At 40.7% G+C, this 17,346-nt stretch overlaps 1 protein-coding gene and 1 long non-coding RNA gene across 11 annotated transcripts in view; both read left to right on the plus strand.

Moving 5' to 3' along the window:
• AZI2 (5-azacytidine induced 2) overlaps positions 1-17,346 on the plus strand; it is a 45,949-nt gene that overhangs the window by 14,438 nt on the left and 14,165 nt on the right. For 9 of the 10 annotated variants that reach the window (XM_078851748.1, XM_073333388.1, XM_073333391.1 and 6 more), the window contains 4 exons: positions 2,667-2,792; positions 3,156-3,255; positions 8,828-8,964; positions 17,057-17,118. In XM_078851748.1, the coding sequence (XP_078707874.1) occupies positions 2,667-2,792; positions 3,156-3,255; positions 8,828-8,964; positions 17,057-17,118 (425 nt within the window). Of the gene's footprint in view, positions 1-439; positions 1,338-2,666; positions 2,793-3,155; positions 3,256-8,827; positions 8,965-17,056; positions 17,119-17,346 lie in introns of those variants that run through there. The other variant, XM_073333394.1, reaches the window with a different exon arrangement.
• Positions 3,721-5,728, plus strand: LOC140907442 (uncharacterized). The gene is made up of 2 exons (XR_012157499.1): positions 3,721-4,208; positions 4,257-5,728. It is a non-coding gene; the product is annotated as an uncharacterized LOC140907442 (long non-coding RNA).

The raw sequence follows: 17,346 nt of genomic DNA on the forward strand, positions 1-17,346 counted from the left end.
TTGTTAGTCTCTAAGGTGCCACAAGTCCTCCTTTTCTTTTATCTTGTGTGCCATCACTTTTCATGAAACAAACTATTGTAGTAATCCATAAAACGCTACATTTTCAAAAACAGACTTGATTGTTCATAAAAGGGTTTTAAGGGCACTAAGCCCATGTGCAACTCTGAAAACATGATATAACAGTGTATGTATAACTGTTTTCTGTGAGGTGCTGGGCATTTCTTTAGTATGTGTGCATGCGTGCACAATTCCCCTTCGAGCAAGTTCTGCATCTACCTAGCAACCTGCAGGATCAAAACTATCCATATTCACAGTTTAATCTTGAGTGCACATGCATACCTAATTCACTGATTTTGGGTTTTGTTTTTTTTTAATTATAGTACCTGGGTGCCAGCCATTGTGGGCATGCAGTCTTGTCCACGTATATTAGAAGGTACCAATAGCTCTGTCATGTTAAATATTGTGTGTACCACCTGAGTCCACTGTCAAACTGACAAGGTAGCCATAGTGGTGCTGATTCATTATAGGGAGGCAAGGTAGATTGATTTAAATCACTGATTTTAATTATGATTTGATATTCACTAGTCGCAAATCAACGTATTTTAATGGTTATCCACCAAATATCACATTTACACTAAACTTGGTGCTTCTTGCTAAGCAGGAGGATACCTAAATAAAGGTGTATAGATATAGTGTAATTGAATAAATGTGAGTTAAGTGCTACAAATTCTTAATTTTTACATTTTTATTAGATAATGGTGAATGATGTGTTCATTTACTAGATCATCCTTCATTTTTTACTTATGATTTGTGTTAGGCTCTACTTAAATGGAAATTCAATTAAATTGCATAGAAACAGCATTTTAAATTTATTTTAATTAAATGAAATTACTTTAATGCACTAGATACATGTTCTGCATTTAAAACTAAGTGATTTATTAAACAAAGGCAATATTATCTGTAGTTACTGACTTGAACTGATTATTTCTGGTCACAACGTCCTTGAAGATTTTAGAATTAGTTGATTTCATCCTTTTAGCTAGTTTTTTATTAATAAATTGATAGAAGAGAAAGTAGGAAATCTTGGTTTCAACTCCCATTTTTTTTAAACATAGAATGAACTTGTCATTTGAGCCAAACTAGTTGAATAAACTGAAATGGAGAAAATATTCTCTCTGCATTTGCAGAAGAGGCTACTGCCCCCTGAAGTGCTTTGTCTCTTGCCTCCACAGCAGCCTCTTCTGTATGTTATAGAATAGATTAACTCTGCTTGGGCTTCTTGTGTACATGCACATGCGTGCACGCACACACACGAAAATCAGCTGGATATGCTTAAGGTAGGATTGTGAAACTAAATGCATGCTCACAACCTAGTTTTAGGCATTTGCATTAACAGTTTTTGAAGTACTATTTGACTAGAAGAGGTGGCTTACAAGTCATTAAAAATGTAAGATATGAAGGGATTAAGCATTGGGTTGTACATGTGAGTAAAAGATAAAGCAATGAAGTCCTTGTGTAAGGCATCCAATTGGTGTTTACTGAACTTCATTTTGTCTAATTTATACTGTAAAGACGTTATGGCTCATATAACTAGAACTGGGCAAATGATTTTTCTTTTTTTAGTTTGAAAACAAAAAAAATCAGAAAAAATACTCACTTTTTGTTTCTGAAAAGATTTGTAATTTGTCAGCAAATTGGAAAAATTCGTTTGGGGCCAGCAGCACCCCAGGTAGAAGAAGACAAAGAGTGCATCGTCCATGCTCTCCAATATTGGAAGAAAAAGACATACCACTCCTTGAGTTTCCTAAATCCTCTGAGGACTTAATGGTGCCTAATGAGCATATAATGAATGTTTGTCTCTTGCCTCCACAGCAGCCTCTTCTGTATGTTATAGAATAGATTAACTCTGCTTGGGCTTCTTGTGTACGTGCACACGTGTGTCTGAGTCTGTCCAGCCGTCCTCTTTTATAACCGTTAGCCCAGTGATTAGGGCAGTTGCCTGAGATGTGGGAGACCCATGCTTGAATCCCACTCTAGAGCAGCTACTTGAACTGAATTCAACTCTGCCACCCCCCAGCCAGGTAAACCTCCTAACCCCCAGGCAGTGGGCTAATGTGGGGTGGGTTACTCTCAGTCTTTCCTGTTGAAGCTGTTCCATTGTTTATAAATACTTAAATATTCTTTGGGCTGAAGCAAGAGGGTGAATGACTCTCTCTTGGTGATTAATTCGCTCATCGAGGTGCAAGGAGATGTGGATTCACAACAGGAGAGACTGAGAGCAACCCATCCTATAATAGCCAATTGCCTGGTGGTTAGGATGCTCATCCAGGAGAAGTGGGGAGAGCTGAATTCAAGACCATCCTCCAGAGTGGGGATTCAGACTTGCGCATGTTCATTTTTTCTTTTTCTTCCTTCCATTGGTAGTGTTGACTAGGAAAAGACTGCAGAAGTCAAAGTTAATTTTTATTATTGCTCTCTCAAAATTTCAGTGCATATAAATGTACATGTGTTGACATGAATTAATGGCAGTTTCATATTCTGGAAAACTAAGTTTACAGTTGCTGGCTGTAAAATATCAATAATTTGATAAGCAGACACCACTGACTGTTTAAAAGCTATTTCAAATATAAAAGGTGAGGATTATTTCTTTCGCCTACTAAACACAGCTCCTTGGCTCCCGTTCGGAAGAAGAAACCAGCTCAGTTGGACGTGAGCAAGTAAACAAGGCCTATCAAGCCTATCGAGAGGCCTGCATCGACAGAGATAATCTGAAAGGCAAACTGGATAAAACGGTATGTCCATTTAATTCATTATGCAAAAACAGGTGCACATCATGCAAGTATATTATAGAGTAAATTTATAATAAAGAGGGAGTTCTTGAATTTATTTTACTCACTAAAGACCTGTATTGCTTTAAAAATCTAAACAAGTGAACATATGTATTAAATACATTTTGATGGTGTTTTGGATAGGAATAAGATAAAGTTCTTAAACAATGCCTCTAGCTGAGGGCCATTGTTATTGATGATCTAGTTTAATATTGCGGCTAATCACCAAAAGAATGCAGGAACTTTAAATATAGTGTTGTAAATAAGAGTTAGCATTATAACTAGCAAACTGCAGAAAGTTCCCTGACAAATTTTTTCTTAAACTAGATAAAAGAGAATACAGAGTCCTTGAAAATCTTGAGTGAGCAGTTGCAGTCTAAAGAAGTGGAACTCCTACAACTGAGAACTGAAGTGGAAACCCAACAAGGTATTCAGTTTTGTCACTATTTGCTTGCCTACACGGTATTTTAGCCAGCAGCAGAGAGGTATAAATTCTAGTGTGCACAGGATTGTTCCTCACTGTCTGGTGTGGATCCTGCTGGCATGCGGTAAATGTTTCCTAGTGCGTATTAATGTCGTCCCATTTGAAACTACATTAACATGCACTAGGGAACTTTTAATGCACACCATCAGGATCCACGTTGGGCCAGTTAGTGTGCAGCACACTAATGAGCACTAGAATTTAGTGCTGTAGTGCAGGCTGACACACTGTGTAGACAAGCCCAATGTCTTAGCATACAACTGGAACTGAAAAGAAAAGGAGGACTTGTGGCACCTTAGAGACTAACAAAATTTATTTGAGCATAAGCTTTCGTGAGCTACAGCTCACTTCATTGGATGCTGTAGCTCACGAAAGCTTGTGCTCAAATAAATTTTGTTAGTCTTTAAGGTGCCACAAATACTCCTTTTTCTTTTTGCGGATACAGACTAACACGGCTGCTACTCTGAAAACTGTAACTAAGTGCCTCAGCATATGCAATGCAGACTCTTCAGAGCTTAAACACTCCATAGTGGTGGCTTGATGTGTTAGATTGCAGTGCACTATAATAGTGGAGGAACTTTGGGTTAGCATATTGTGTCTCTGTACATGGTCATCAGTTTATTTTCATGTTGGATTGTTGTACTGTAAGTCATTTGTGTGAAAGAGTTGAGGCTGACAAACTTTTTTTTTCACCTCCTCCATTGTTCTAACTTATTTACAAAGAATAAAAAAACATCAGGTTTAACAAATCAGTGGCAGATAAATACTGCATAACTGTTTAGTTTTTAATAGACATAATGGCAAAGGAGAGATTTAAGAAGAGATATGAAAGAGGATAATGAGATAACCTTGCGCATGTTTGTGGGGAGTTTCTCCGCAGCATGGGAGAAAGCAGGAAGGTACTTGCTGCAAAATTTAACAAGTAGATTGTTAAATTTTGCAGCAAGTACGTGATTGGAGGCTAACCTCCTGGGCCGATCGAAGGCTGGACTCGACCTCTTGGTACTGAATGACAGAGGAAAGGTTGGGTGGGGATAGATTGTGAAGGATCTTGACAGTGAAGACAAGTGTCTTAGGTTTGGTGCAGTACAGAAGGGAAACCAGTGGAGGAATCAAAGAGAGCGGAGACCTGGTCAGAGTGATGGTCTTGGAAAATGATCTATGTAGCAGCATTCTATACGGATTGAGACAAGATTGCATTTGTCAAGGCCAGAGAAAGGATTGTTGCAATAATCAAGACAAGATGAGTTTCAGCTGAGTGGGTCAGTATGAAGGGCCATAACTTAGAGATGTTATGCAGAAAGAATTAGCAAGACTTACACATAGCCTGGATATGAAGATCTGGAGATGGGTCAGAGTCAAAGATGACTTCCAAGTTCAGGCCTGAATGGTGATAGTGTTGTCCTGAATGATCAAGAAAGGAGGTAGCAGGGAGTCTGCTTTTTTATGTGGGGATTGGAGAGACTAACCTATGTTTTAGTCTTGCTGAGCTTGAGCTGATGGTTAGACCTCCACAACGAGATTTCAGGCCAAGATTTTTATTTTGATAACAAGGAGGCAGGTCTGGAATAGAGAGGTAAATCTGTGAATCGTCTGCATAGAGATGGTAGTTGAATTTGTGTTGGTGGATGAGATTACCCTAAAGATAAGGTGGAGAAGGGAGACCAAGGACAGAGCCCTGTGGAACCCCCACAAAGTGTTGGTGGATGGATGAGGAGGATCCACTGAAGGAACAATTAGAGAGGTAGGAAGAGACCAGGAGAGGACAACCTCACAGAAGCTAAAGGAGGGCAAGATTTCAAGAAGAGCATGGTCAATGGTATCAAAGGCACTCACAGGTCAAAGAGAATGAGGATGCAGTGCTGCTTCTGAGACTTGGCAAGGAAGAGGATATTAGAGATGTTGGTTTCAGGGGAGTGGGGTAGAAGCGTAAAGGGTTGAAAGCTGGATTGGACAAAGTCTAGGATGGAATTGGAGGAGAGGAATTCCAGACAGCAGTGGTAAAACATAGTGGTAGTTGGAGAGGCAAGTGGAGTCAAAGGTGGGATTTTTAAGGTTGGAGGGACAAATGTGTGCTTGTATTATGAGGGGAAAGAGCCAGAAGAAGTTGAGAAGAGTATAGGAGGGGATAAGAGCAGAAGGGAGAGGGTCACTGGGGGAAGTGGTTGGGTTAGAGGAGAGAAGATGAGAATCTTCTGCATTTGACTGCTGAAGTAGAGAGCTGTAGGAGGCGAAGGGGAGGGGAAAGGCTACATTATATTTTGTCAGTTTTCTCTTGAAAGAAATTTGTGAGATCCTGTGCAGAGGAAGAAGTGGAGGCTGGTGGAAGGAAGGATTTGAGGAGTGAGTCAAAGCTATCTGAGAATGTGGGCATGGGATTCAGTTAAGTTGGAGAGGTAGAGTTGTTTCGTTAGGAATATGGGAGAACTAAAAGGAGAGATTGAATTTGTACAGGATGAAGTCAACCTGGTGATGGGATTTATTCCAGACATGGTTTGCAGCAGGAGTGGAGGAGGTGGATGTTGGGGGTAAGCCTTGCCAGGCTGGACTTTGATGTGAAAGAGGGGCAAAAGACATAAAGGTGGAGGAGAGCAATGCTTGGAGAGAAACAACCATGTCCATGGAAGAAAGGAAGAAAAGGGCTGAGTGGATGAGAAGTTGGCGATATAGAAAGATGTATCCTGTTCAAACATTTGAAAGGCTTACGGTAGAACTTCAGAATTAAGAACACCTCAAGAATGGAGGCTGTCCGTAACTCTCAACAAAGCGCAGTTCGGGCTCCAGGTCCAGCAGCTGACACGCCAGGCTTCGTAAACAGCTGAGCTCCCTACTCAGCCCCTGGCATGAGCATGCAAGCTTGTCCACCTCCCGGCAGGGGTGGGGTGGGGTGTGTGTGTGTGTGTGTGTGTGTGTGTGTGTGAAAACAGCGCCTCCCCCTCCCGGCCGGAGATGGGAGGGGTGAAAGCTGCGCAGATCCCCAACCCTGCTCCTATTCTGCTGATTCTGGCTGCCTTGGGCTGGCAGTCCCAGTGTCTTCACCTCCTAGCTAACTGTAAGTGGCTACCCTGCGTGTGGGGGTAGGGTGGGTACAGGCAGCCCAGATGTGCCTACCTCTAAGATGCAATAAAGTCACAGTACTGGTTGTTTTTTTTGGGGGGGGGGGGTCCTCTGCTGCTACCTGATTGGTTACTTTCAGTTTCATATGGTGTCTGGTTGACTGGTCAATCTGTAACTTTGGTGTTTGTATCTTTGAGGTTCTACTGTATATCAAAGTACAAATGGCATATATATAATATGAAATGAGGGAATGCTCCATTCTTCCATATTTGAATCATGCTCCCTTCTATGGGGAATCAAAAACATTTTGGAGTATTTTTTTTAAGTGGTGCTTAGGATGGGATTTCAACTATAATTCCCTAAGAGAGATGTTTACGAAAGCCATATCTATATTTATGGGGACTATAGCAGCATAGCTACGGTGCCATAGCTATGCTGGCATAACCCCAGAATAAAGACACCACCTACAACAACAGGAGGGGTTTTTCTATTGCTACAGAAACACCACCTCCCTGACTAATGGTAGCAAGGTTGAGGGAGGTATTCTTCTATTGACCTAGCTGCAGCTACACTGGGGGTTAGGTAGCCATAGCTATTGCACACAGGGGTGTGGATTTTTCACACCCCTGAGTGCCATAGCTATGTCAGTCAGTGTTTCAAGTGTAGAATGGGTCTCAATGTGGATTATTTTTATATTGCACTGTAACAGGGTTCACTCCTTGTGGCTCATCTGGGGAGTAGCTCGCCACTGACCGGACGGATGCTCCCTCTTGCAGTGGCTCAGCCCATTGACCCTTCAGGACTCTACGTAGTTGTTAGGTACTTTTGTGACTTGGCCCTGCAGACAAGTCACTATAGTCCTTCCCTTCCAGGATATGTCAGTCTCTCAGGACTAGCTGTCCCTCTGCCATTGTGGGCAGTACTCCATTCTCCTTCCATACACAGTGCCACTTGCACAGTGGCTGGAAGGGGAACCTGGGTCCACCATCTACTCTAGGTTCCATCCCAGGGACTTGATAAGGTCTGCGTACCCCCAGATCTGTTTCCTACTTCCCTGGACTCTGACCTACTATCCTCTGGCACCTCTGGGTTTACCACCTGTCTGAGCTTCCTCCATTCCCAGGCCTCCTCTTGCCAGACCCTATCATCTCCAACACACCTCTCTCTTATCAGGGAGTGACCGCAGACTGCTTCCCACTGCAGCCTTCTCCTGGTTTCTGCTTCTGAAGCCCTGTCTGTTCCTGCCTGGGTGAACTTCATCCTTAATTAAGCATCGTTGATCCCTGTCTCCCCCTCAGGAGCAACCTACTGTAGCTAATTGGCCCATCTTGCCTGCCTTAACCCCTTTTGGACTGGTGTGCAGTGAACATCCTATCACATACGCTGTATGATAATTCATTTAAAAACTAAATCATTCAATTTATCTTGAGTTTGGATCAGTGTTAACTTATTCAGATAGCTAATCTTGCAGTGAGAGCCTGTATGCTATGGAAAACTTTTTTTTTCCCCACCTCCTACATTGATATTAGGATGATCTCTACTTGGGATAAAAAAGCTTTACATATTAGTCTTATTTGTATGTCTAGGCCACCTCTGGATATTTGTTTGCTTGTTTTTCTAAATAAGAGGCAACTATGACTCAGGGTTCTTTAGCTAACCTTATTGCATGGTAGTTTATTGTGCACTTCTATTTGAAACTTCCTGTTAGGCATAATTAGGAAAAACTTCTAGTAAACCTAGCTTGAGAAAAAGGAGCAATATTTTACTACGCATGCAAGTTGGGCATGCATCAGCTTGAGTAGCTCTACATCTGGATCTGATCACTTCCCAGTATTAAATCTGTTTTCAGGTGTTTGTGGTGTGGTGGGTTTTTTTCCCCTTCCTTCAATCCTGTTTTTGTATTGAGGCATTTTACGATATGCTTTGTAGAACTTATGTAAAAGAAAAACGGGGCTATGTTCATTAAAGGGACAATCTATTTTTTGACAGGTTTCAGAGGAACAGCCGTGTTAGTCTGTATTCGCAAAAAGAAAAGGAGGACTTGTGGCACCTTAGAGACTAACCAATTTATTTGAGCATGAGCTTTCGTGAGCTACAGCTGTCAACAAGTTTCTGTTAGCTCTCTTGATAAATAACCATTGGGAAACCTATTGCTTTCACTTCCTGAATGTGATCTTTGTACAAGGAAGACTAGTTTAAAAAAAAAAAAAGTGCTTAGGAAAGGAGATCTGAAATATTGGATGGTAAGTAACTCCATATTACATATATTTGACAATGTCTTGCTTTATTAAAAATAGTGATACTAAATATTTTTAAATTAACTTTATTGATTAAAACAAACTGAATCTGAGTCCTTTTTATTTTGTCTGGTACAGATACTCATCATGAGCCATGACATGATGTCTAACTCTGAAACCTTATAATGGGAGTGGAAATCAGTCTGTTGCTTATCTTTTTGTAGTGATGAGGAATCTAAACTCTACTCCATCTAGCTGGGAAATAGAGAAGCTGAATAGTGACCTGAAAGTGCACAGTCTGGAACAGGAACTAGAAAAGCTGAAAAAAGAATGCAACGGTCTCAGAAAAGAACTGCAGAAGGTACTGTTGAATTATGGAATTGAAACATTAATAGACTTGTGAAATTAAAATGAATATATAATATTGAACTTTGACATTTACCCCAATTCTTTTGTTCACATGAAGAAAAAAAAATTATATATGAAAGAGTTGCATATTTACAATATATATAACTGAAAAATGAAAACCTTTTTCTTCATAGTAAAACTAATTCTCTTCCCATGAAATTATTTATCTCTTGTAAATAATACTCAATTATGTGCAGGGCTGGTAGGACTGCCAGTTGTTAAGGTTGCCCAAAACCTGATTATAAGACCCTGTTTTAGTTGCTTATAATTTTGAGAAACCTCAATCATATGAGCTGAAATTTTCCACGCCCAGTATCTGCCTCAGGTTGCGGGCTTTTTTTTTTTTTTTAAACTTCATCCAGTACAGGTCAGTTGTTTCAGACAACAAAGCTAGAGAAGAATGTTTTTTTCCCCATCTTTAAAACAAAACACAAAAACTGATGACTTTTATTTGAACATTTCTATCATCCACATGCTTAATGTAAGGACTTGAAACTTGGCAGAGCAGTGGCCTTGTATCGGGGATGTGCTGTGCTGTTCCTATAAAAATCCACCCAAATAAGCTTCAGAGCCTTTGAAATATTGCAGTTTGCACTTGCTCGTAGAGACTGTGATGTTGCACTCCATATGCTTTATTAAAATATGCGTATAAATGTGACTATAATGTAACTAGAATATGCTTTAGGCCAGTAGTTCTCAAACTTTTGTACTGGTGACCCCTTTCACCTAGCAAGTTTGAGTGCGGACCCCCCCCCCATAAATTAAAAACACTTTTAAAAATATATTTAACACCATTAGAAATGTTGGGTGCAAAGCAGGGTTTAGGGTGGAGGCTGACAGTTCATGACACCCTCCCACCCCAATGTAATAACCCCTGAGGGGTCCCAACTCTCAGTTTGAGAAACTCTGCTTTAGGCAAAAGGCCTCTTTTAAGGTATTACAAAGCTTATAATCTTCTAAGTGTGTTCATCCTATTTGTATGCATGTATCTTTCTTGTATCTGAAGCTAGAAATATGAAGTATAACTCTGAGGTCCTTTTGTAATTATGCAAAGTGTGGGCCATTAATGGTGGCTTAGAATCTTGATGGCTCCCATTGACTAGGACAATTGGTTGTGAATGGGTTTATTTACCTGCAAGCCTTCCTGTGGGCAATGAAGAATGAGGTCTCACAGCACATGTGACCATGTCACATGATACTGGAATCCATCTTAAATCTGGTCCTCTTCCATTTAGAAGGAGGGGTGGGGACCTAGAGAGACAAAAGATTCCCACCTTGTGCTAAAACTATAAAAGGGGGTGGAACAGAACAAAGGGGGTGGCCAGTCATGAGAGCACCCCTGCTTTCCACCTAAAATGTCTGCTGGAACTATCAAGGACTGTACCAGGGGAAAGGATTGGGCCCAGACTAGGAGGGAGTCTAGTCTGTGAAAGCAGCTTATTGGAACATCTGAGGGTGAGATTTTACTTGAAAACAGTTTCTTAACATATTAGGCTTAGACTTGCATATTTTTGCTTTATTTTGCTTTGTGACTTACTTTGCTCTGTCTGTTATTACTTGGAACCACTTAAATCCTACTTTTTATACTTAAAAGTGATTTTATTATTAGTAAACCCAGAGTAAGTGATTAATACCTGGGAAAGCAAACAGCTGTGCATATCTCTCTATCAGTGTTATAGAGGGTGGACAATTTATGAGTTTACCCTGTATAGGCTTTATACAAAATAAAATGATTTATTTGGGGTTTGGATCCCATTGGTAACTGGGTGTCTGGGTGCTGGAGATAGGTGACCTGCTGAGACGTTTTTGATTAAAGTCTGCAGCTTTAGGGGTGTGGACCAGACCTGAGTCTGTGTTGCAGCAGGCTAGCATGTCTGGCCCAACAAGGCAGGGTTCTGGAGTCCCAAGCTGGCAGGGAAAACTGGCTCAGAGGTAACTTCAGCACATCAGGTGACTGTCCCAAGGTGTTCTCTGTGACTGAACCTGTCGGAAACTTCTGAAGATTTATTAGCAGCAAAATTCCCAAAGATTCTGATTGCACTGGGCATGCCTGAGTGTCTCTCAGCTCCTGGTGCTGACCAGACTGTGTATGCACAGTTCCCTCAGAACTACTGAGCATGCATCAACCCAGAGCTAAAGGGGTAAAGCTAGACTTTCCTTAAGGTAGCTGCACCCACATGCTCTCGGCCTGGTGGGTCCGGGACTTGAACTCTGAGACCAGGAGCCTGTTTCTCCTGTGTTCTCAATTACCCTTTTTGACATGTATGCAGACTGAAGTAGGAAACCACCTGATCCTTATGCAGAGGGGACAAACACTGGACCAAGGGGGCAGGAAAGGGGCAAATTGGGAAAAGGAGTCTGGTGAAACTGAGACTAGAGGCTGATGAGGGAAATGAGGTGTGTGAAGTGGGATACAGTTGGCATGAGGAGGAACACTGGAATTGAATGAGGCACTGGTAATGAGGGGGGAGATTGGGACTCTCTGGGCAAAGAGACTAGAACAAGAAGCCAGGGAAGGGGAGAGACTAGGACATGGAGATAGGGAGGCTATTGTGGGAGACTGAGAATGGATGAGGAGACTGAGACTGGGAACCAGTGGAGGGAGACAGATTGAATGAGGAGCTGGGATGCGGGGGAACTGGGACTGGCAGTGCAAGGAGATTGGGATTGAGATTAGAAGCTAGAATAGTGGAGACTGGGACACGGTATTCAAGGAAAATGGGACTGGGACAAAGAGCCAGAAATGGGAAAGAGAGAGGGAGAAGATGGGTCAGAAGGTTTTATGGTTGGGGGACCTGGCAGAAGTCTGCCTACTAGAGCCTGCTCCTCTCCAGAGCCTGGAAAGAAACCCAGGATTTTTATCATTTCTCTGCTCTTCTGTTGGCAAATATCTGTGAAATCCACTGGCAAAATGCGTGTTTCATCCCCATCTAGTGCTGGTCCAGAGAGGTTGTCGACTTATTACTGCTATCAGTTACTGTGATAGTTCGAGGCAGAGGCTGTGCAGTGAATCTAAAGGTTCCAACCCTGCTGATGAATCATGTAGATGTTAATATGATGCCACAAAATAGAATGTCTTTTCATTTGCTATTTTAACAACCCAAGTGACAAACTCAAACTACTTTAAGAACTTTATTAAGGTTGCAAAGTTAAGCGCTCAAAAAGTTAGGAAATGCCAGAATTAAGATTGCTTGTGCAGCCTTAATTTGGCCCCTTCTATGTATGAATTACGATAGTCCTTAATTACAAGGTGCTTTACCTTCCCTCCTGCCCCCCCACAGGACCCCTGCTTCATTTAGTACACAGAATGTAGCTGCTCTGTGGATGAATCAAAGCTGTGCAGTAAAAGAAGCTGTTGTCTGTAGGACCCCTGCTTCACAGAATTTGCAAAGTATATAGTGTATGAGGCAGGGATTGCAGGAAGAGAAAGGACAGCCTCATGGTTAAGGAAGTAAAATACTTTATTGCATGACCCTATACCCAGTTTTACTGCACACCATTCAAACTCTGCTCTGAAGACAGAATTATTAATTTCCTTAAGGGCTTGTCTATGGCGGTGGTTTTAAAACTGCAGGTCGCGATCCAGTAATACATTGCGGAATGTAAGGCGCTGGTTTGCAGCGGCTCTGGTCAGCACAGCCAACCGGGCCGTTAAAAGTCCCATAGGCGGTGTTGCCCGGCTAAGGCAGGCTAGTCCCTACCTGTTCTGACACCATTCTGTGCCCCAGAAGCGGACAGCAGTAGGTCTGGCTCCTAGGTGGGGGGGAGCCACGGGGCTCTGCATGCTGCCCCCACCCCGAGCACAGTCTCCCAGCCAATGGGAACTGCGGGGCGGGGGAGGGGGTGCCTAAGGGCAAGGGCCACATGGAGCCACTTGCACACCTCTGCCTAGGAGCTGTAGCTGCTGCTGGCTGCTTCTGGGGCACAGCACTGTCTGCGGTGCCAGGTCAGGCAAAAAGCCTGCCTCTGCACCCCTGCTGCGCTGCTGACCAAGAGCTGCCCGAGGTAAGCCTGCACCTGCACCCCAATCCCCAGCCCTGAGCCTGCCCCAAACCCTAGAGCCCGTTCCTACACTCCAACCCTCATACCCAGCTCCATTGGGTTGAGGGCATCGATTTTCTTCAACTGGGTCGCCAGAAAAAAAAAATTTGAAAACCACTGGTCTATGGTATTTATCACTATTGTATCTGAGTTTTTCACAAATACGAATTTATCTTCACAACATCCCTGTATAGTGAGGGGATGGTGGTATCTCTAGTTCACATGTGGGAAGTTGAGACAAAGTAAGGTCAAAATTTTCCACTAATTTGGGGTTCTAATTTGAGATGCCAAGGGCCTGATATTTTTTTTCCAAAGTACTTAACGTTATTTAGCATTTTATATATTCAAAGCACTGTTCCTATCAACTTTGGTTGCAGTTGTGCATGTTCATCACACTTTAGCAAATCAGACCCTGGAGTCTCAAGTTTGGCTCCCTAAAAATGAGGAACACAGTTAGTGGCCACCTGTGGAAAGCATGGTTTAAGTGACTTTTTCCTAGCATTACATAGGAACTCTGTGGCAAAGGCAAGGATAGAATCCACTTCTCCAGGACAGCATTCAACTGCCTTAACCAAGAGACAGTTTTTTCTCTTCCTGCAATCCCCTGCCTCATTCACTGTACTGCTTCCAGTTCTGTGAGGCAGGGTTCCCATAGACAACAGCCTCCTTCACCATACAACCCATAGTCATCCACAGGCAGGGGCTCTGTGGAAAAGATACTAAGTGATTATGTAATTAAAGACCGTATCATGACACGTAAGCATAAGGAGGCTGAATTAAGATTGCATAGGCAGTCTTAATTCTGCTGTTTCCTAACTTTTGAGAGCTTGATTTTTGCAACCTTGAATGTTCTTTTAATGTAGTTTTTTGTGCATAATGCACTATATTTATTAAAAAGTTTGTTTTATACAGTTCTGTATATTTACACTCTCTTGGAGTAAGACCAGTTTCTTGTCCTGAACTACTTATATCAGACATGTGCACATCCAGCAAAGGGGGGGACAGCAAGCATAATTTCTTAACTATTACCTTCAGTACAGGCTTGCTGTTATCTTCATGTTCTTTTCCTTGAAGATGACTCCAGAAATGCAGTCCTGTTAATGAAATGAGAAAGCAGCTTGTGCATCTTAAAGGAAAGAAGTTTACGTCACCTTAACTTCCATCTGTATTGTGCCTCATTTTAGGTCTTGGGTTGAAAGCTACGACTTTCCAGTATCTTTTTTTATACAGGACTGTATTAGAAATATCTGTGGAACTAATGGTAATATTTAGACCTTGTTTTTATGCCTGGCCATCCCAGAAACAGCCAAAGGGCGCTGAAGCTTTAGTTGATCTCATCAGGAAAGTATCATGAAGCATTCAATTCCTTGTAACAATTTTTCATACTCTTAATACCTTCCTCTTAGGAGGGCTGAAAGACCACTTTGAGGTTTTTCTCCAGAATTAAGACCAGAGCCCAGAATCTGATTTCTTTTGGTGTTGTGAGAGCACAATTATTAATTATTACTTTTAACATTTGCTGTAGGTGTATTAAGGTACTCTTTGTCTTGGTCTTTAAAACTTAGCTCATGTGGAAGGGATGTGGTTGCTTCTGCACAGTTTTTTATACCTGTTCATAAAGACGCTATTTTGTAGCACACTGCAGTCATGAGTGAGCTCTCAAATTTAAGCTACTGATCTGCTAAATGCAGCTATATGCTGCAGATATTAAATTAAAATGCATCTACAATTTTAAAAAAGAAGGAAAACAAAGAGGCAGATGAAATGATTTGACTTTTTTCCTTAAAACAGAGGATATGCTATCTTTGTGAGTAGAGTGAGTTCTTTTTTTTTCTAGTATTTATTAACACTATTAAGTTCGCCGTAGCTGTTAACAAAAAAATGAATGCTTAATCTTTAAGATACACACCATAAATACTGGCTATCAGTCTTTGGGGACTTTGTTGGGCAGCCTGATCAACTGATTGCTGTCATCAGTCACCTTTGTGCAAATATGACATGGTTTAATGTTTTAAGAGCGTTTGAGCTCTTCTTACTGAAAGTGTTTTATTTCTTCAGTATCTACATGCTGATATATATTTTGTCCACTAGATGGTGCTAAAGGGAATCGATTATCTTGAATTGAGTGTTTATTCACCATTAACTTTCCTCTCCGTAGCAGGTGCTTCTTGTTTTTTGTTTATACCTAGTTATTGTAAGTGCCTTTTCTGACTAACTTCATAAATTTTAAAGAATTTAAAAAATTGCAAACAAAATCAAGTGTTTTGTTCTCAAAAAAATTTTGGAGATATTTAGTTTGAATAATGTCTGTTCACATACGGGGATTTATTGCTTGTGTGATGCATGCTGGGAGATCCAACAGACTTAGGGGGTAAGTTCGGTGCACCATCTACACAAAACTCTGAATCAATAATTGTTACAGTAACTTGTCTTGAAGAAGAAATACAAGAAACTACTTCTTCCCCTCAAATCCACTAACAGATCAAGATGGGAAGCACATATGAACAAGATTTTAAACTAGTGTACACTAATTTACAGTAGCTGTTTTTATAGCACAGAAACTGAATATCTTGCACATGAGCAGTAAAGCTTTGGAGGAAGAGGAAAATGACATTGTATTAAGAAATCCCACAGCGTTCTCAATATTTCAACTGGCAAAGACCAATTTAGCAAACATAGTTTAAAACCTAGAATTAAAGAGAAATGGCTGCTATCATGACATTCTGGTTGTCTTTTCTATATTTTTAGTATTCAGTATATTTAGTATTTAGATTTTCTTGTTTCAGTTTTGCATGGTAGGTGTATGGGATATTCATCCTGCATCAACTAAAAGCTATGCTAATAATAGACAGGTTTCAGAGCAACAGCCCTGTTAGTCTGTATTTGCAAAAAGAAAAGGCGTACTTGTGGCACCTTAGAGACTAACCAATTTATTTGAGCATGGTTAGTCTCTAAGGTGCCACAAGTACTCCTTTTCTTTTTGCTAATAATAGTGGGTCCAGTTAAAGCCACAGTGATAATTGATAGCATGTTTACCAGAATCTAATATAAATTTTTTTGCTCTTCTAATTCTAGATTAGATTTAATAATTAACTAAAATTTAAATGCTGATTTTAATGCCACTGTGAGTAGGGTATCCTACTTTTACAAAACTGCTATAAGCAAAAAACAGTTCCTTAAAAAATTAAGGCCCTGATACTGTAAACACTACAGCAAGTATATTATCTTCTGCAACATTTTATTTTAAATGTATTTTATTTTTAAAAAATTTGTCACACAAAACCAAAATTGCTTCAGTGTTAATAGAAAAAAGTCCTCTAGACTTTTTAAAATTAGTTATTGTGAACTTTTTATACAGAAGCCAGAATTTTCAAATCTAGATGTCCAAAGATAAACCAATACTTAGGTACCTAATGGTGGGATTTTTCCAAAGTGCATAGGTAACACGGGAGTACAAATCCCATTGACTTTAATCTACAAAAACTGATGGAGTATCGCCTGGTTGAAACGCTTGAGTTTACATGCCTTGTGGAAGCTGGATATATTTAAAAGTGGTGTCTGCAAGTATAGCCCAGACTATTTAGTTACCAATTTTGTGGTTGGTTTGTTCTCACAGATACGACGTTAATGAGGCCCGGATTTGCCTTTTTCTGTATAGATGAGCATTTTGTGTGAGCCTTCTTACTAGAAAATCTCTAGACCTCATAACTGAATGTTTCAGAAAGTGCAGGGATAGTATTGTTGCATTTCACTCATTTTCTCAACACAGTTGATCTTCTCGTTCACACATTAATTCAGGTAGCCACAATTTATGTAGGAAACTTGTGAATTTTTACAAATTTTTCTGTTGTAAAATGGCACATCAATCTCTTCTTCCCTTCCCAATGTACATCAACTAATGAAACTGAAGACCCACATGCTCAGAAGATTAGATTTTTGTTACAAAGGTCTTGGACACTAAATAGAAGTAACTGTTTGCTTGCTTTTTTTTTTTTTCTTTTCAGGACCAGGGTCAGGAATTAAATCTGTTAAATGGAGACCTCCTCCAAAAAGAAAATATTCAGAGGTATGAAGATTTGTGGTTCTCCTATGTTTCATTTTGTTAGTGTTGAGTTAGAAATGATGCATTGAGCTGGTGTGGCAGATGGTTCTGTGCATGAACTTATTTGAATAATATGCTAACTCAACCAAGGTAGCTTGCTATATAAATAGTTATCAACTCACATGCACTTAATATTTAATACAATTTATTATTTTTATTCATGTTGATAAACTAGGATGAAAGTTAAATCTA

Source organism: Lepidochelys kempii, chromosome 2, assembly GCF_965140285.1.
Source record: "Lepidochelys kempii isolate rLepKem1 chromosome 2, rLepKem1.hap1, whole genome shotgun sequence".
Classification (NCBI taxonomy): Eukaryota; Metazoa; Chordata; order Testudines; family Cheloniidae; genus Lepidochelys; species Lepidochelys kempii.